At 35.3% G+C, this 21,452-nt stretch overlaps 1 protein-coding gene across 1 annotated transcript; it reads right to left on the bottom strand.

The window, feature by feature from the left end:
• Positions 1 to 376: 376 nt before the first annotated feature.
• On the bottom strand, positions 377 to 21,218 carry LOC121868045 (UPF0764 protein C16orf89 homolog). Its single transcript, XM_042368306.1, has 8 exons — positions 20,639 to 21,218; positions 16,263 to 16,364; positions 13,730 to 13,906; positions 11,211 to 11,365; positions 8,696 to 8,867; positions 4,035 to 4,187; positions 3,394 to 3,625; positions 377 to 1,939 (listed from the first exon to the last, which is right to left on the bottom strand). The coding sequence occupies exons 1-8, from the start codon at positions 20,934 to 20,936 to the stop codon at positions 1,600 to 1,602; spliced, it is 1,629 nt and encodes a 542-aa protein (XP_042224240.1). The 5' UTR covers positions 20,937 to 21,218; the 3' UTR covers positions 377 to 1,599.
• Between the last annotated feature and the right edge of the window lie 234 nt (positions 21,219 to 21,452).

Here is a 21,452-nt window from a genome sequence, read left to right as displayed (position 1 = left end):
TTCCTTCTCTTCTCCCTTCTCCTCCTCCACCTCCCACTTCAAATTCACATCAGCATTATCATCCAGGAGCCTTCTACATACACACCTCAAAGTAAGTGTAATTTTATACCTTTTTTGTTGAATTTAGGCAATTTTCGGTGAGCTGGAACCAATTACCCAAACACCCATTGAAACAATGGTTTCGGTTAACGAGATTTTCGGTTAACGAGCAACCTGCTGGAACGGATTGCGCTCGTTAACCAAGGGACCACTGTGTATGTATGTATGTATGTATGTATATATATATATATATATATATATATATATATATATATATATATATATATATATATATATATATATATATATATATATATATATATATATATATATATATATATATATATATATGCAGGTATAAACAATTACTCAATAAATAATTGTAAAAATTATTCAAAGAAATGAGAAACTGGAGAAATTAATATAAAGCAAGGGAGAAGGTATGTTACTAGATTGAGCGATGAGTCAGGCACTGAGGTAAACAATAGTGGACGGTCATCTGTCATTGACCATAATAAGGAAAGCTGAACTGACAGGAAAATGTAAGAAGGGTTACTTAAAAAAATAAATAAATCACAGCTACAGTCTACTAAACCCTGCTCTACTATCACCGACAAAGGAAAAAAGATAAAGCCCTTTTCTAACAATTTCTGGAATATGAATGCATTATCACTTAGTAGATGCTGCATTTTCATTGAAAACCTTGCAATAGTTAAACAAGTGTCAATGACCATGAGTATCTGTTAGTATACCATGGTGTGTTTGTGTCGGGATGTGTTTGTGTCCCCGACTAACAAACGTCTGACTTACGAACAATTATTCAATAACTAATTGTAAAAATTATTCAAAGAAAAGAGAAACTGGAGAAATTAACATAAAGCAAGGGAGAAGGTATGTTACTAGATTGAGCGATGAGTTAAACTTTAAATTTCCAGTATATTTACCTGATGACTTATATTTTTCTTTCATTTACTGTACCTGTATTTTGTAATTTTATTTCTTCTTTTCTCTTAAAATAAGTGATCTTAGATGTATAGTATAAGGACTTTGGCTATGATATACTGTAGTTGGATTTTAAACATTGTTCTGTAATTACAGTATGCACATAGCATGTGTTTCGATTTAGGTACATTTTCGACTTACCGGTAAGAACATCCTCAGGAATTGAAACCGTTCATAACCAGGGAACCCCCTGTACCTTTAAAATTACCACAAGAAGACAAAAAAATTAAATAAATAAATACATTTTTGGGGACATAAATCAAAATAAGTTATATGGCTGGGGAAGGTTGTCTTCTGAGACCTTAATATTGGTAAGGAACACATGTTATGATTGGAAGACCTTTGAGGAATCAATGTGTTAGCTATTGGTTGGGTCAAAAACGAGTAACTGTTATTAAGTAATTACAGATACCCTGCAAATAATATTTCCCTTTCAAAACTGTTACTCTGTTTTAAATATTCAGAAATCTAATAAAGTAAATATTTGTGCAAAAGTATCAAAATTGTCTGTTACAAAATAACATTCTTTATCAAATCCGCTAAAAAACTTTCTAATATTTAAAGTCTGAATCTGTTTCTAAACATGGAATGAGCTCTTCTTTTGGCATGAACATATCTAAGCATTACTAGCATAACCATTGCTATACTCGCTATCACAAAATAGAATGGACCCATTGAGGAATGGACAGTTGTTCCTGATGCAGTAGATGATAAGTGTTGAGCCAGTGGAACAGCTTGCTCAGGAATGGCCAACTTACTGTGCCTGGTTACATCTCCTGGTCTGCTGGACAGTTGTGTTATCACAGATTGTGTTACGGACTCTTTCTTCTTCACGGTTTCTAAATGTTTTAAGACAACATCAGCTTTATCTTCCAATGACTTGTCTTGTTCAGCCACCCTAAAGATTCATAATCATATTCAGTGACAAAATTATACAAAAAACTATACTGTACTGTAAAAAAAAAAAGAAAAAAGAAAAAGAAAAAAGATGAGAATGGTTAGATAATAAATGCAATATTATACAGTACTGTACTACAGGTATACTGTACTTTCTTGAGGAAAATTTAATCTTTGAATTTTCATCTCAATATTATTTATGCATTTCCTGAAGAGCTTCAGTGCTAATTTTTTTCTCGGTAAAACCTACAAATTCAGTTACAGGTACAGTGAGCAATATACTGTACATTACAAAAGTACATAAGAGGGTATAATTATAGTTCTGTACATGTTTATATACAGTGAAGTTGCGATAATTTGCAAATTACAAATTTACGTTCTCAAATTCGTGGGCACCACTATTACTAACTTATTTTTAAATTTGGAGCTCAAATATTCACAATTTGCAGCCAAGCGTGTTTATTTCAGAAGGAACCATAAAACTTGTGGAAATGGAATAACAGAATATCATTTCAATGCTCAAAGTGGCTTAGAAATAAAGAAAATATAATATAATACAGTATTATAAAATAAGAAAAATTAAGCATGGGAATTGAATTCTGTATAGGAGAGATGGGAGGTAAGGTGGGTGGGTTAACTGGACTGAGTGGAAAATTCCTTACTCTGCTCCAGAAGGCTCCATTACCCCTGTGACCTTGTTAAAAAGACAGTTTGCAATTTCAGCATAATTTACATACTGTATTACGTATTCTGGTTCATTTTGTGCGGGGTTAATAAAACATTATCATAAAATAATAAATTTTCCCCTCCCCAAAATTACACTAAATCCCAAATGGGTTATGTGTCATGTTAAATTCCTGGTGATTTATTTATGTAGCACTAATAGCTGACCAGCCAGCCAGCCCGTGCCCATGGCTGTCTTGATGTTGACGTATTAATGTAACCCAGAGGATGATTATGAGAAGGGAAAGAGATGTTTATGTAATATAGAACTACCTTTAGTGCAATATTTTTGTACAATATTACTCTATGTATGGTATTTTTTGAGGTACTGTATTATGTATGATACTTCATGTTTATTAAAGCAGTTTTGGAACAGTTTATGCATATTTTTTGGCCTCCGGAACCTAACTAATTATTTCCATTCAAATCAATTAAACTATACAGTAGTTTGCAATTTGATAATTCATGACATCTTCTGCCATGTAACCCAAGCATTATTGCGACTCCACTGTACTGTATACTATACATATGTGAGGAAGGGTTGAAGAACAGGGTGCCCCCTGAAAACCTATACAGTATTAGGCAGTTGGAATAAGACAAAGGCAAGAACACGAAGCTCTGGAAGTCACACAGTGTGCAAAAAATTTAATCAATTAAATTTTTGAATTTCAATAGCTCCATTATATCTTTATTAAGGTGAAGGAATGATCACATAATACTGTAATATCTTACCTATTTAATCCTACAGGAACATCTTCCCTATATAAAACCTGATTCAGGAAGACACCAGGCCCAGTATCCAGTGGGAAAGACCCAACTGGAGGCTGCATCACCAAGGAGGGTGGAGAAATGTTTGCACCAACTGCCTTGATTTTTGCTGTCCCCTGTCCAGGATACAGCAAATAATGTAGATGAACCGACAACGCTGCTGCTGCAACTGCTGTCAGATGTGAGAGACATCCATCTGTGGAAGAACATGTGTAGTACAGTACTATCAATAAGCAGTACAGTACTGTATTAAATATTTTACTTGATATACTATACTTATTTATCTAAAACAGTATCTTTACTCTTCTCCCACTTTTGTGTGCAGTGGATTTTTTCATAAATTATCAAACAGAAAAGAAAAATTAAGGAGATATTGGGTAAAAAACTTAATTTTCATTATACCCCATAGTACAGGTATAGAAATATTTAAAAAAAATTTAAGTTCACTTGAACAAATTGTGTCTATCATCTTACAACTTATAAATTTTGGCACAATATTCTTGGTACTGTATTCAAACTACCCTAATAACAGATATTTATAAATCTTTGGGTAAATTCTGAAGCATGAGAGAGAGGAAAAATATGAATGACAAAGAAAAAATTACCTGAGAGCATTTCCTCTATCAGCAACTTTCGGCCGACAGTAAGATGAGGTTTCGTGGCAGTGAAGCAACCAGATTCACTTTGCCACTCAAATATAGCCATTAGCCAGTCTCGTTTTAAAAATTCCACATAGCCCAACATGCCACAAACAAATTCTGAAATTTTTTTTAAAAATTCAGTTACCAGTATGAAATAATGTCAAAGGAATCTGAAAAAAAATGTACAGTATTGGATATTATATATAAAATACAAAGAATTTAATCTACAGTGACCCCTCGGTTAACGAACTCAATCCATTCCAGAAGGTCGTTCGTTAACCGAAAAGTTCGTTAACCGAAACCATTGTTTCAATGGGTTTTTGGGTAATTGGTTCCAGCTCACCGAAAATTTCCTAAATTCAACAAAAATGGTAGAAAAGTTCACTTACTTTGAGGTGTGTATGTAGAAGGCTCCTGGATGATGATGATGATGATGGGAATTAGAATGGGGGTGGAGGAGAAGGAAGAAGAAAAGGCATTGGGGTGGAAGAGAAGTCACCCCATGGCACCATTTCATCCATAAAATTTTAGTTCTCTTGGTGTATTTCAAGATTATTTTCTTTAAATCAACACTGCACTGCATTATATATTGTCAATATGTAAAATATATTTCAAAATGACCAATAATTTGCTTGGAAACACAGAAAAAAAGTGTTTAGTTGAAGAGAGTCTCAAGCAAGATGTTACCTCCACTGAAAACAGAGAGAGACTAACGCCTGTCTGGTGTGTTAACAGGCTTGATGGCACGCCAGAAACTAGTTTCTTTACCTTCAATTATGTTCAATAATTGTTAAAATGACTAAAAAAGTTAATTTTAAACTTTTAAAATTATTGAATAGTAAAACTTCTTGATATTTACTAAAATAGTAAGGAATTTAAGCCCTAGAACCGATTAATGTATCGGCGGACTGATACTAAAGCTGGTTGCCCGGTCAGTGCAAGCGAAAACATGTTGAGGTCGGTTCGTAAGAAATTCGTTAACCGAATTTTTGTTCGTTAACCGAATTGAAGATCCTTATGGAAGGCAGTTCGTTAACCGAAATTTCGTTAACCGAGGCGTTCGTTAAACGAGGGGTCACTGTACTACATCACTATTACATATAACAACTTTATCTTCGGTAAAGTGGAACTAAACCAATTACAGTGGGTCCCATTGATTTATCATGGGGAATATTCACCTTAAGAATTAACGGAAGAAGAAGGGGGGTTATGTTTCTATTCATCATTAATGACACTCATCCTCCAAAAAAAATGGTGAATCTTCTGTCATAAAAAATATTTTTATAAGGGTGGAGAAGGAGAGTCATTTTAGGCATTTTATTTTTCCTTTTTTGTAAATACAGGGACTATCAGTGTGTGTTACTTTGGGTAAGCCCAGTGCAGCTGCATATCTAAAATGAACAAATACATATATACTCACTCCAAAGAGTAGCTTTACTATTTTGTGAGACATTATGACAATAGATGAAGAATTTTGACAACCATATTGAGACAACAGGAATTGCTATGTTCATTTTTAAATTCATTGGACCCGTTCCATAATGATACTGCCAGTTACCAATACTGTATGTAGTGTATAGATTTGCATTTGAATATCTCATTATCAATTGTGTTTGTTTTGGAAATACAGTAGTCGACCCTTGCCATTTGCGAGGGATAGGTTCTAAGAAATGGCGCGAATTGGCAAAACCGCAAATAGCAACTTATACTACCTTAGTGCACTCCTGTATACCTATACCAAACAACTGACCAGCCATGACAGCACTCATCCCCTCTTTTAACTTATCTAAATATAAACTTTCTTTGTCAGGGTCATCACTGACTTCTACCTTTTACATTTCACTCCACTAGCACTGACACAAAGCAGTCTTTTAGGGGCCATTTCACACAGAAACACTAAAGTTTTGATAGTACAACACGAGATGCTGCGTGGGGTGACTCGTTGTGCTGCGGGAAAAGGCTTGCAAGCTAACCACCATAGCCACCATGTGCTTACCGCGAATCGTTGAAATCGCGAATCGCAAACTCGCAAATGGCAAGGGTCTACTGCACTGTAGAAATTTACGAAATATATTAATGTTTGTTTTTTAATAAAATGTGCTTAGAGGAAATAATTGTGTGTGTAACTTACATACATTTGGTGTGGCTGTAACTATGTGTCTAAAATGAACAACACATTCCAATAACCAATGTAGTATGGTATATGGATTTTCTTATACCTAAACATTTAAGTAATATCTGGTGGGTTTGCATTAAAAATATACTGAACCCTCACTAATACAAATCTTTGGGTCTCTCAGTAGACTGAATTACCCTACAATATTATATTATCTTTTTAAAAAATGGAACTGAAGTTTAGCAATACTGAAATATGTAATAAGCATAATGGTGTAATAAACACATCTCAAGCCACCTCATATATTGTATGTAAAATACAGTTAGTACATGCATATACGAGGTCTGTCCGGAAAGTATCCAGCCATTGTGAATATTGTGAGAACTGGTCGCGCGGCCACTCAGAGAGGATCATACTGCGCATGCATGAACAGCCACACTCCCGTGGGACAACTCAGTTGACCGGCAGACGCCGTTGAGTGAGCGTGGGTACTGTGTGATCATCGCATTTACAATGACCAAACAATAACGAAGGAGTACTATATCGAAGTTCTTCGCCGGCTGAGGGATGCAGTAAGAAGAAAACGACCGCAGCTGTGGGCAAGTGGTGACTGGCAGCTTCATCATGAAAATGCGCCTGCCCATTCTTCATGTCTTGTGCAGGGTTTTTTGGCAAAACAATGCATCACCCAGGTCTCTCAGCCCCCCTACAGCCCAGATTTGGCTCCCTGCGACTTTTGGCTTTTCTTAAAGCTAAAATCGCTGTTGAAAGGGAGGAGATTTCAGACCGTGGACGAGATTAAGGAGAATGCAACGAGGCAGCTGATGAAGATCCAGAAAGAGGACTTTGCAGACTGTTTTGAAAAGTGGAAGGGACGCTGGGAGAAGTGTGTGAGGTCCCAAGGGGAGTACTTTGAAGGGGACTAAGGCGCCATTGTCCTAGGTAAGCAATATTTTTTTTAATAGTAAATGGCTGCATACTTTCCGGACAGACCTCGTATGTATACACAAGTATCCCTTTCTATTTAAGGAGGATGTTGAATGTTTACATGCTGCCTTCCACAGAATCCCAAGGAAATCCATCTGCTGTGCCAGTACTTAACTGCAAATTCCACATTCAACTGTGCATAAATTCGTGTGCACACAGACCCGTTTCTTGGCCACCGAGATCACCTGACCTTACCATGTTCGATTATTTTCTTTGGGATTACGTGAAGTCTATAGTGTACTCCACAAAGGTGCAGGACATTATTCAACTGAAATAGTGCATCACAGCAGCGGTGACCTCCATAACCTGCCAAGATGTTAAAAAATGTGTGGAGGGAAATTGAGTACTGTTGTGACTTAGTTCATGCCACTGTCATGGTCGCAGTAGTACCTATACAGTATTCTATTAATGCCTACACGGTTAATCATACATAAAACTTCATATTTTTACGAGTCATCCGTGCTAAGGTTTTCTCCCATACTCATATATGAGAAAACAAAGTTAGATGACGTCAAAGTATATGTTAGCCTTAAGATATAAAATATTCATAAACCTGTATGTGTAGCAATAAGATAATTATACCAAGAGATAACTGGGGCCTTCAAAATTGTTTGAGTATACCTGTATGTTGAAAACTTTAATTATCTGTAACTAGTGTGTAAAGTGAGCAAAACTGTGAGCCAGTGAAATAAGACCTACAGTAAGTGTTTTGCATCTGTTGCACATTACCCTGTCTTTGCTGTGTATTTGAAGTGTAGTTATGTGACCTGTGAATATTGGAGAACCACAGGAATACACTGAATATTCTGTAATATTTATATTAATTACTTCTAATTAATCACTAAGAAGTGCCTAGCATCTTTTTAATGGCCATCTGTTGGATGACAGCTAAACCATGGAAATAACCATGTCCACTTAGTGTATTTCATGTGTGTTTGTTATGAACCAGTGAGAGCTCAGTTATTTATTAGATTATAAATGTTACCCACCAATGCACTTGGCATGTGTCGATGCATAATGAAATCCCTCGGAAATTCATTTGAATGCCCAGAACGGAGAGATTTTTCTCATAATTTCTCAGAATACTGTACGTACTCAATTTTTTCCCCAACTAATGGAAAGTTCTGGGGATAAAAGATTCTGGCTAACAGGAAGATTACTGTACTCTGTTTGAATGTCATTAAAGTCGAGTGTCTTTACCTTTTCCAAACAATACAAGCCTGAGCACAAATTAAAACTGGTCACTAGAGTGCACCATGTTGTTAATGTTGCTAAAATGATTGAGCTCTCTTTTGTTATCTATATCACTCTACTCTTCTACAAATAATTCTAATTAGTATGCATACAATACAACAAGCATCTTCATCTTTTTTCCACTGAGTTTTTCTATCTTTTTCCACTTTCCAAAGTTAGTAATGTTGGAGTAAGAAACTGAGTTATATCAATAAAGTATTTGAAAATTATTAAGGCCTATTTATGCATGGTTAAGATATCAGCATAGAATAAAACAAATGACACTCACCCATTTCCAGCAAAAGGTCCCTGAACTTAAGATTATTGTCATTTAACATGGCAGCAGCTAGTGAATGAGCCTCAGAGTAGAGATTGGAGCACAGTTCTCCTTGGAGTTGTTCCACACTTTCACTTCGTTTGTGTTTTACCAACCACTGCTCTAAACGACTTCCACATCCACTCTAAAAATAGTCAAAGGATATCCCACTTAATTGGAATGCACCTAAAATCCAAATGAAAGGTTCACATTTTTCTTTGGTGGAAGATAAAACTAGTAAAGGTATGCTACTGTGCAGTTATGTATTCCACATCCTTATACAGATATACATGGTTCTTCATGTGATCCTACTGACTCTTGAGAGGTCATAATATTTAGGTTAACTGACTGCTCGTAACTGACTGCTGGAAAACAATGAGAGTACAGTACCAGGTATGCAACTGTATCAACAATTATCCATGAATTCAGAACTACCTATTAAAGGTGGCAGACTATTATTCATTGTCCTAAATCCCTCAAGCAAAAGGGTAACATCCATCCTTGTGAAGAGAATTTCAAATCTTTAGACTAGCTGTATTTTAGTATACTGCAAATATTCTTACAAAAGATTAATGAAAAAATTCATCCTGATTAATAAAACAGATGCTGCTGTACAATATACATCCTCCTTACACGTTCTTTCATTTTAACCAAAAATAATAATGACTTACTGATGCTGCAACTTTACATCCTTTCAATTTCATTTCTTCAAACAAACTAACACTCAAGGGGTTGCTGTTATCTTCATTTTACTTTGTTACACCACTGATTCATTTTCAATGAAGCTTAAACAAAGGATTGTGGCATGATATTTAATTTCATGATTGAGGATAAAAGACATGCGAACTGCAAGATCACTCAAGTAAACACCCCTGGCAGAGCCTATCTTGTCCTGAGAGTTTTATACATTCTGAAGCAAAGACATTGTCCACTAAAATACTAAAAGTGCAAATGGTTTAAACAGCCACTTGTTCAGTCAAATTAAAAGGATCTTGAAGCAAACTCTTGCCCTAAACCAGTTGTTGCTTCAAGAGTTAGTGAGTTACACACATCAATCCTTAATTTTTCCTGCAAATAAAGAAACATATAGGGAGGGATTCCTGGTTACTTGTTTCATGCTTTCATCAGTAAAATGGGATATCCTATTTCAATCCTTATAGTGTTACCAGTATGTCATTCAAACAGTGACCTACAAGATTCAAAATTCCAAACCAGCTAAGAAAGAGATGGAGGAATTTTTGCCTCAAATGGCTTAGTAAAAGCACCCTAGTTATGAAGTTTTCATTTTGATTTTTTTAACTGTAATTTGTTGTACCACAGAGTCTAGTGTAAGATTTATGATCCATAGCATCCAGCCCTTCATTCAATATACCGTATTGTACACGTAGTCTTAAAAAATGTATAAAAGAGCACGAGTTTAAGAACAGTTAATCTAAGAAGGATTGATAATACTGCAAATTACGATAAGATATCCTTAAGTAGTGGGTAATTATAAATGAACAAGAGCTATCTCAAGACAATGAAGCTCACCACCAGGTGCATTTGTTTCATAATGTGTCATCTTTCAAGGAGGTGACCACATGTTACTGGCTGATCATTCACATGAAATCAGGTAATTGTAGTACTGTACCAGGTAAGTTACATTACTGTATAACCATAGTTGGAGGTAAAACATTAACATGACCTACACTTCCTAAAAAAGTAGGTGGCTGTGACATTGTTTTTGAGAGATAGCAAAACATCTTCAGATAATCATGCACACATGATATCTGGTGATTATGGCTTGTTGTGACCCATGTTTCCCCAAAACTCGTTCACAATAATCTATTTTTGAAAGGGGAATTAATGTCACTTGATGATCATGCACATGAGGTATGGTAATTGACTTCAATTTATCAAAGACATACCGTACAGTAGTTACCTATTATTGACTGAGGTGACATTAGATAATCAATCACATGAAGTTTGGTGATTGTAGTCCATTGAAGTAATGTAGAACGAGAGCTGGACATATAAATAAACATTACCAATATACTCACAAACATATTGTATGTTACAATGACTCAAGTCATTCACTGATGAGCCAGGGGGGAAAATTAACACTTATTGTATAAGTTTTTCTACGTAATCCTTTGAGTGGTATTGTCTGTCTGCAATTTTACAATACTGCACTATACAGTAGAGTACAGCTAGCACATTAGGACTGTACTGTACAGTATTAAGTAAAAAATTTTGAAACTGTCATTACCTTATCTAATGCAGTACAAGACACTGATACTATCAAGAACAGTACAAGAATTTGTGACCTTTTATGAAGTACTGTACTGTATAATTAAATAAACAAATAATAATACAAAATAAATGAATACAAATTTAAACTTCCATACTCCTACATAATGAATACAGTACAGGTACAACTTAAAAATTAATCATTCATGTTTTTTGAAGAAAAAATTATCTACATGCAAATAACTGATTTCATAATTACCATTTCTGCAACCATTGTGTAAAGTATTTGATGGTTTAAGGTATATTTCTGTCTCCCAGGTTTGGTCATCATTCTTTGGCAACTCTCTGTCATCCAGCACATCACCCCATTAGCTGGTTCTAATAGTTCAGCCATGCAATGATCACTCTCCAGTTCTAATAAACATTAAAAAAAATCTTAGTTTCAGAATACAGTTAAGAGAATAACAAGGAATAATACCACTCGTTAAAAAATAATTGCTTGTCAACTTACTTTCTACATGGAAGAATGCACTTTATACTGTAAAACAAACTTACAAAGATAAAACCCTTTACATATGTTAAATGGGTAATTTAATTCAAAAGAAGCTCAACTGAGCAAACTTTATAAATACTACCATTAATACAGTATAAAGGTATTGAAAAATATTGTATGTATAATTTTCTTCACAGACTGCACATTGAATATACTTTTCACATGCCTATATTATTTATGTTATGTAGACCCTGCTGCCATATGGCATCACAAATATTGTGACCAAGTCCCAGGTTGCTGATCTGACTTTCTGCCTCATTTACACACAATTGGAGGTCTCAATTGTTTCTCTTACTACTGAAACACAACATACATTCTGTTTGTCACTTCTCACTCTTAATCTTTTTTCTTTTCTTTTTTTATTTATGGTTCTCTATTACAGGTTGTACCTCTCTAGTCCGGCAACCTCGGGACCTGACCGGTGCCGGACCATGGAAATTCACCCTTTTCCTGGATAGATAGGGACTTGTGCTTATGCTTGGAAGCACTAGCACCACTTTCTCTGCATCATGGTCTCTTTGAAGACATATTGAAGGGTTAAATTTCGTATAGTAGCTTTTCAAATTTCGCGAGTTTTTAATTCAACGTATTTTATTGGAACACACACAAAAAAATAAAAATAAAAATTTTGAAGGCGGAAACTTGAATTTCGACGGGTTTGAACAGCCCGCCAACGTGCAGACGACGTGCATAATCGTGTAAACAGCGTCATTTCTCTTATGTACAAAAGATTCATTATTGTTTATTACTGAATGTCTTTTTATTGAATTAATGTTTGTGTGCAAAATGAGCAATACAATTCATTAATAATACGTAGAATATTAAAACACACGAGGAAATGACACAGCATTGTTTTCGTTGATTACAAAACCAGTGATTGACTGGTTCTACATATAAAACTGAAGAAAATAAGACCTTGGTTGTAGCTGTAGTAAAATTAATATGGTTGTTTTAAGTAATGTTATTTAATGTTAATAAATGGAACAATAGAAGTAGCTAACGATAATGGTAAAGAAAAAAGAGAGATCGCGTATGTAAGTGCGCAACACGTGAAAACATATCGTCATTACTTTACATAAGAATATGAAAGCAACACTTATTTACTGTTCATATATATTTTAATTAATGTTTCTGAATTTGTTTTTATTGAATTAATGTTTGTGTGCAAAATTAACAATACAATTTATTAATAATACGTGGAATATTACGAGGAGACGAGACGGCTGCCGGCATTGTTTATGTTAAAGCTTACAAAACCAGTGACTGATTGGTTCTACATATAAAACTGAAGAAAATAAGACCCTGATTGTAGCTGTAGTAAAATTAATGTAAAAAAATTAATATGGTTGTTTGAAGTACCTGTAATGTTATTTAATGTTAATAAATGGAACAATATAAGTAGCTAACCATTAATGGTAAAAAAAAAAAGTGAGACTGCGCGTATGTAAGTGCGCACATGTGAAAACATATCGTCATTACTCTACATAAGAATATGAAAGCAACACTTATTTACTGCTCATATATATTGAAGGGTTAAATGTTGTACTCTGTATAGACAAGCAGAGAGAGAGAGAGAGAGCAGCCGAACTGCCGGATGTAAACAAACCTTAATTTCCCGCGGCTTTGTTTTTTTTTTACGGGGATTAGCCCACCCGGGCATAGGTCACTGACCCACATTGGGGCCTGAGGGGCAAAAATTTAATACTCCTGTAATAATAATAATAATTCAGATAAGTAAAAAAAAAAAAAAAAAAAAAAAAAAAAAAAAAAAAAAAAAAAAAAGCTGCCTATCTACCTATTGGACAAACTGAAATCGTTCCGGACCACGGGAGTTTCCAGACCACAGAATGCCGGACTAGAGAGGTACAACCTGTATTATTATTATTATTATTTTATTTTTAGTACAGTATAATTTTTATTTATTATTATTATTATTATTGTATTTTTGCCTCCCAAGCCCCGGTGTGGGTCAGTGACCTGTTCATGGGTAGGCTAATACCCGTAAAAAAAAAAGGTAGGAATACTCTATTATAAATAGCGGGTACCTGTAATTGAAATAGATTTGTTGAACAGTGCCCTTGACACACATTACTTCATACAGTTGTAATGATAATTTATCATAGCTACATGGTGTTGCAAGTATAAAGTTTGTTACTTTTATCTGGCACATTGGATAAAATTTTTATAAACCAACTTACAACTGTAACACTGATATTATAACTTACCATTAAATGTTTCAGTTTGGCCAAGATGTCGTACATTGCTTGACCAAAGTAGAGACATGTCAACAGTGCGATGAGAATGTCCAATATCCCATGACAGCTGAAACATCTTCCACAACCGTTTCATGTATTCTGGATCTTTTTCATGTAGATGTGGAGTAGCCAGTTTCACAACACGTCCTGTAATGTTAACAAATAAGTTTTTAATAAAATTTTACTTAGAAAGCAATAAATGTACAATATTCCAACCATACATAAAGATGTTAATACTGTATTCCGTATAAAAACTCTTCTGCAATGCAGTACGAGTACAGTATTAGTAATTGACACAACACAAAGAAATAGAGCTGTGTTCTCTGGGACATGGATGTTGTCAAACAACACACCTCCTAAATGGACTCTGATTTCCATTATCTTATTGATATGACAAGAAAAGTCTCTCCAAGTAGAGTACAGTATAGAGATCCATGAGTTCTCTTTAAGGCATAAATACTGGTATGAAAACAGAAAGAGAAATCTCTTAAAAAACTGGATAAACATTTATGAGCATTGTAACCATAATAACCAGGAGTACATCATTATACCACATGTTAAGGTTAAAAAATTAGGATGGAGCCCAGTTACCCCTTCTGATTATGAAGTAAACATGCAGTCACTTACTCAAGAGGCATGTGCATGGAGCAACCAAGTGTTTGGCAGTGATGTGTTTCAAAGGACTTGTGATACTGTATTACTTAAGCCAAAAATAGGCATAGTATTGGTTTTACAGTGAAGAGCCTCAAATTACTGTACTGACTAAGATGTAAAACACTGTACTGTACAGTGCAGGTACACCTCGAGATATGAACGTTCATGATACAAAAATTTGCTTAAACGAATTTCCTAAATTGACACCACTATTTTAAGAAATGAAAGCTTACCTCGCTTAAATGAATTTCGGTCCGAGAAAAAACTCAAACGGCATGCCCTGAGACTCAGCTGGAATGGCCATACTGTACACATAGCTTTCTTCTTCTTTAATTTTTTTTTCATTCATTTATATGCACACAGAATCCTACATACAGAATGTAAACATAAGTATCTGAAAATAAATATCATAAGGTCAAAAACATGAAGGAAATAAAAATTTTTTACGTACATAGGACTATCACAGAACGGGGTAAACATATGTAATTTTCTTCATGTTTTTAACCGTGAAAAATGTGTACAGATTGTGTGAGGCAGCCAGGAGGGGGTGGTGGGGAGTGTGGTGTCAGTAATATCCTCCTCCCCTGTGGGTTGCATTATTGTTATTTTTCAATTAGCATTTTAGAGTAGATAATCTTTTTGTAATTTTCTTTCAATTTTTTTTTTCATTCTGTTACATGCACACGCACACATAATCTTCATATAATTATCAAAAGGTCAAAAAACATAAAGGGATTAAACATTTATTACATGTGTGGGAGCAAGCACAGAGTGAGGGAGGGAGTGAGCAGCATTTCCTCACCCTCACGGCTCTGCTGTCTTGTGCACAGTAACAAGATTGTCAATGGCATTTTTTCTTTTCTTTTATTTATATTATTACAGTATTTTTATTTATTTCTCAAATTTGCTGGTAAGAGTATAAATTATTTTATGGACAAAGAACATGTTCTTCCATCATCCTCTGGGCGATATGACACGTTTAACTGCTGAGCCTGGCAATCACCAAGGATGGTCAGAACCTCCCACGCATTCTGCGTAGATCACATGTGTTATGCCCTCCCATAGGGTAATATGCCAAAGTTAAATAGTATTTTATTAATTTTTTTAATGTGTTAGGTAGTAATTTCATGTGTTTTGTAGTAAATTTGAGAAGTTGTGTACTATACTGTATATCTTTAGTTGGGTAGATTTTGTTCTTTTTTGTAAATCGATTTTGTGTTTTGGGTTAAGATATTGGGATACAGCATGCCCTGACAATTTCCGGTCCTCGATGATTCACGGATAACATGCTGGATGTACCCAAGAATGTTTGCGGGTAGTTTTAAACTTGCCGGAATTTCGCGGACGGGACAGGGAGCCATTCATTCTAGACAGAAATTTTTACAAGAAAAAAATTGCCATATGGCAACCCATCCAACTCAACTTTAATAACAAAGTACTGTACAGAGTTGACTTGAGGGTAGACTCTCGCATTTTATCTACATTTCGATACATTTTGTTCTTCTTGTTTCTGATTATTTGTGAGAGGATTTCCCCATTATTATCTATTTGTATGTTTTGCGCACGCATGCACACACACAGTTAAAAATGTAACCCCTCCCTCCCGTGGTCAGCAAATGATATTCGCAGATTTGGCGATTCACGGCCATTTTGAGACTCCAACCCTGTGAATTTTAAGGGCATGCTGTATTTTAGTCATTGGGAAACCGAACCCTATTTTTCCCATATGTTTGTCAATTTGTGATCCGTAAATTCACCTAACGAATTGGAACCTAACCCATTTGATTGCAAGGTATACCTGTACTTCTATTACATCACAAATTACATCAAAGCAATTGATCCTTCATACCTGCCTTAGCTGCCATTCGTGAGATGTCATTCTTCATAATGTCGTCCATAATGCCAGTAAGGAAACCTTTATTGTACTCAGCAACCACAAGATTCAGCTGACCTGTTAAAAGAATAGTACTGTAGGCAGAATGTATCTACTAATATTGATCAAATTCATATGGAAATTTAGTTCCATTTATATCACACTGATGGATGAATCTACATACAGTACAGTACTGTACTGTATAGTGTAGTATACTGCACTGGTACAGTATTACAAAGTTAGCAATAGAAAATTAGGGTTTAAGAAAAAATTTAATACCTTTCACTAAGGGGATGATACTTTTAATACTTTATTTGGCTAATGCCAGATGATTTTATTCAGCTGAGAGGGGAACCTATACACCAGGATAATGATTAGACATGCCCGGCTCTCTAAAAAGAATGAGGTATGGATTGTACCTAGCTACATGAAGGAAGAATTGTTCCAACATTTTTAGAAGACATTATTATCTTTCAAATATGGATAAAAAAAATATGAAGGCATTAGAAAATATTAACACCCATGTGAATTAAGAGTACTGACAGGGTAAAGAATCAAAATATGACATACAGTAGCTGTACTCATATGTGTACAAAATTCTTTGGAGCAATGCATGGAAGACAGTATTGTATTAGGGAAGTGATTTATTTGAGTTAAAACTGAAAATGAGGGTGGGGAGTGTGTATGTGTGGAAGGGAGAAGGGGGGAAATGAGGATGGTGTAATTTTCATCACACAAATATTTTGTGGCATTATACAGTACAGTACTCTGAGTTTTTACAAATAATATTTGTAAATGGCAAGTTCACGATATTCCTTGCTGAAATCGTTTCCTTGTAGTACAATACTGTACAGTACAGTACAATAAATCCACCATTTTCAGGCATAAAGCAACTCATAATTTTGATCCCTCAATCATCGTCTCTAACCAATTCAACCAAGAATTATTTTCTACTACAGTATGCTGTTCACTTCTATTACTCAATAAAAATACAGGCGTCCTTTGATTTACAACAGGGATACATTCATGAAAAACCTCTTGTAAATAAATTGTTGGTAAAAAATATACATTTTAAAGCAATTTTTTTGTGGGAAACAATACCTGTACTGTACATACTTCTAAGGATACGGTATGTATTTATCATAACAACATTTATAAAGTACAGTACAATGTGACATAAATGTCAGATTCCTCCTCCTGTTGTGTTGGCTCAATAAAAAAACACTCACAGTAATTGGTGTGCGGCATATCCATGTTCACAAATCTCACAATCAAGATTATCGGGTGTATCGCCTTCATTATCAAATTCTTCCTCCTATTGTGTGGGGCCTTTAAAACACTCAGAACAAATGATGGAACATTCATGGCTATTATCAAGATCACTGAGTGTGACATCACATCAAATAGATACAGCACTCACTTCCTGTCTCAAGGGTCGCTGGTAACCAAAGGGGCACCTCTTGTCCATTAAGTTGTGAGGGTGCAAGGGTGGATCTAGGCATTTCAGAAAGAGAGGTCCAGAGGGCACTGTATCAAAATCTTTCTCAAAATAGCCCCCAAAATCTAAGAAAATGAGGCCTTCTATTTTAATGACTAAAGCCATGAAGTGAAGCATAAACTTTAGAGGATGGAAATTACCAGTAAGATGTTTTTAATGTACAGTATTCAATGACTGAAATATTGTATCATCAAAACAACACTCCCTGAAATTTTTTTGCATTTCCATAAAGTCCTTCTTGAGCTAACCATCTATTCCACCATTACCCAGTACTGTAATCTGATTATGCTGTTTGAGTGACTGTGTTGGATGATAAAATTAAGGAAAAAAAGTAGCTGGCTAAATGTTTTGTACATACCCACCCCAGCGTAATTCATCTTGATGGATCTTTTCATACTAAATTTTCATGGCTGAGTTTCGATACGATATTCATTTCTTGGGCAAATGCTTGGTTTGATAGCTAATTAGGCCCCTAGGCCCACACTACTTCATCTTTCAGGCGGTGAAACAGTATGGCGGCTTGAACCATGCTCAATGTTGTCGTCCACTCTTTGTTTGTTTCAGTGCAACAACCGAGCAACTCAGCCCGAGCATACTCTCACGTCCACAAAAAAATTTAAACTTACACTATATCAAACTATGCTCTTTCTATTTAACCCTTTCGCTACATTTCCCGCACTAACCATTTTATTCTGGCTACCGCCAGATGATATTATTCAGCTTAGGGTAACTCCTGCAGCTACTGTAGGGTTAAAACCTATCTCGATTAACACTTTTGCTGCGTTCGCCGCACCTGCCATTTTATTCTGGCTATTGCCAAACGATTTTATTTGGCTTAGGGTAACCTCCCGCAGCCAAAGGGTTAATATGCCTGGGGATCTGGGGGGCAAAGCTCCCCAGCTAGAAAGTTAGGTAGGTTTCTTTGGTTAGGTTGGTGCCATCTGGTAACAGCACTTTGGTTGCTTGTGTGTTCTTATCGAGTAAGGTTACATTAGGTTTAATTTAGAAATAGTCCCATTTTAACAAATTTGCCCAAATATGACAGTGTTAACTGTAAAACACAGTGAAATTGTGGTGTTTTAAATTCATTTTACATGAAAATTCGGTGACAGGTGTGTCCTCAATAACTACTGAGGTGTTATTTGATCACCATTATTAGTAAATTAAAAATAAATCTTCAGGAAGATCAATATGGCTGCAAGGAACCATTGACCAATCAGAAAAAAAGATAAGTATAAACATAGCTGGCAAATGTAAGGTTCATACCGGTAGTTCCTCTCCTTCCACACACGGAAAAGTGTCAAATACTGTACAGTACAGTATCTTAAAAGTGAAGTAATGTAAAACACATTCCTTCTTCAGTTTTGTATGTTTCTCTTGGTAAGAACGTTTTAATTCTCCATTTAAAAATTTTGTAAGGTACCTTGAAAGGTAAGACCACTCTCGTCAAGCATTAACGCACTTTGTTATAACAGTAATGACAAAACGGTAAATTTGCATTTGCTCGAGTTGAGCAATGTGTTTTTCTGATGGATTTGATGTGTTTTATTCGATTTTTATATTATTTTTTGTCGGAAATCACTCATTTTTGAGATATCACCCCATTACCAAAAAGGTGATTTCCAACAAAAATCAACATAATTTTTTTTAAATGCATAGAAAACCATCGGAAAAACACATTGCTCAACTCAAAAATCAACTTAACCAAACCTAGAATGAATGGTCAATTTGTAGTTTCAACCAACCCCTGAATTTTTATTAGAAATGTGTTTTTCCGATAGTTTAGATAATTCTAAGGTTAGGCTAGGTTCTGGAGGTTAGGTTAGGTAATTTTTAGGTCATTTGCGAGGGAAACTTCTTAGAAGAAAAATGTCTTAGAATTGTCTGAACTATCAAGAAAAAAGCAAATTTGTAATAAAAATTCCGTGGTTGGTCAAAACTACAAATTCACCTTTTCAACCGATATGCAGCCAAAGGTTTCTGACTTAAAAAATTAATAGATCTCATTGAGAGCTGTCCTCTAGATTCTACTTTTACTTTCGCAATTGAATAATAAGTGACACATTGATCAAATCGAGAGGCATATTGGTTGTAACTGCAATAATACCAACAAAACAAGATAGCCAGGGTCCGACTAATGACCCAAATCTACCCAAATGTAGCCGCAATGAAGTCAAATGATGGTCCTACAAGAATAAATCGGACTGCCAATCACTTCTCGACTAGTATTTGGTGTCACGAAGTCACAAAAAATTGGTAAACTTAATTTAATCGAGTTAATAGATCGAGTGCATGTACCTAACCTAACACAACTCACATTAAATTAAGTTTACCAAATTTTTGTGACTTTATGACACCAAATAATAATCGAGAAGTGATTCACAGCCCGATTTACGCTTGTAGGACCATCATTTGACTTCATTGCGACTACATTTGGGTACATTTAGGTTCATTTGGGTAATTACTCGCTCCCTCGGTACAAGCACGCGATCTATTAACTCAGTTTAAATTAAGTTTTCCAATTTTTTTTTACTTTGTGACATCAAGTACTAGTCGAGAAGTGATTGGCAGTCCGATTTATTCATGTAGGACCATTATTTGACTTCATTGCGGCTACATTTGGGTAATAAGTCGGACCGAGATAGCCATGTCAAATTTGACCAGTACCGTTTAGTTATTTTAACAAAATGCAAAATGAAATACTATGCTAGGCTAGGTTAGATTAGTTTAGGTTAGCTAAGATCAAAATCATTCAAAGTACGTTAAAAACCGCCTAGAATACACTTCAAATGTTTAAAATGGTTATTCTATTAGATATTAATTTTCCTTGAATTCGACTGTAAATTTTACTGACCTTCTACAACTTTAGCACCAAATATGCCATCAAAATTAAGAAGGGGGTAATTCTTTTCATAATATCCAATGGTGTTGTCAAGGGCTGCTAACACTTGTGTCACCAGCTGGGTATCTGAGCTCGTCTGTTGTTGTAGCCTGCCACTGCCATTTGGTCTTGGTGCAGAGAGTCTCGGTTCACTGGCACTCTTCTCAGCCCCGTCTTGACGAATTTGTCCTCCAATGACACCCGTTTTATCCCATCCTGGCAACAATATCATACTTAGTGTTGCTTGAAAAATAAATGTAAACTGCGCCATCCTCAACGAAATGAATATAACAGTCACATAGTCACAAAGAGAGCCCTCCTCCAGCCACTCCCTGGGTACTTGCAGCACTTTAACTTTCTAAAACTTTGTTCTTCATGGTAACGACGTGCAGGAGTTTTCCTTTACGTAAAATTTGGGTTCATAACTTTAAGCAGGTTGCGTTATTTGTCCTTGTTTCACCAGATGCTGGAAGTGATTGATGGAGAATTAGATGATAATTCAGTAAAATCTTCACCAAAGTTCACACTGGTTTAGTAAGTACATAGACAATTTAGCCAAACAGTCCATTCAACGTAGATGACCTAAATAAGTTGTTAAAATTTTATTTCCCCATAAATTCCTATTGTTTTGCACAGGGATTGATAAATGTATATAAGAATAAAAATAACGAATATGATTATGATAATGTATTATTTTACTTTAGGACATAGTGCGCCCGAAATTTATAAACTATTGAAACATTTATATCTCACTATTCTGAGCATTTGGAACCATATATATACCTGG

Source organism: Homarus americanus, unplaced genomic scaffold (assembly GCF_018991925.1).
Source record: "Homarus americanus isolate GMGI-L3 unplaced genomic scaffold, GMGI_Hamer_2.0 scaffold37032, whole genome shotgun sequence".
Classification (NCBI taxonomy): Eukaryota; Metazoa; Arthropoda; class Malacostraca; order Decapoda; family Nephropidae; genus Homarus; species Homarus americanus.
Note: the sequence above shows the minus strand (reverse complement) of the source record. Positions and strands in the feature narration are given on the sequence as shown.

Excerpts from the sequence above, each read along its gene's own strand:
- LOC121868045 (XM_042368306.1), bottom strand. The coding sequence starts at position 20,936 with ATGGCGCAGTTTACATTTATTTTTCAAGCAACACTAAGTATGATATTG. Across the intron at positions 16,365-20,638 it reads TGGTGCTAAAGTTGTAGAAG|GTCAGCTGAATCTTGTGGTT; the intron begins GTCAGTAAAATT and ends TTCTTTTAACAG. Across the intron at positions 8,868-11,210 it reads ACACAATGGTTGCAGAAATG|AGTGGATGTGGAAGTCGTTT; the intron begins GTAATTATGAAA and ends GACTATTTTTAG.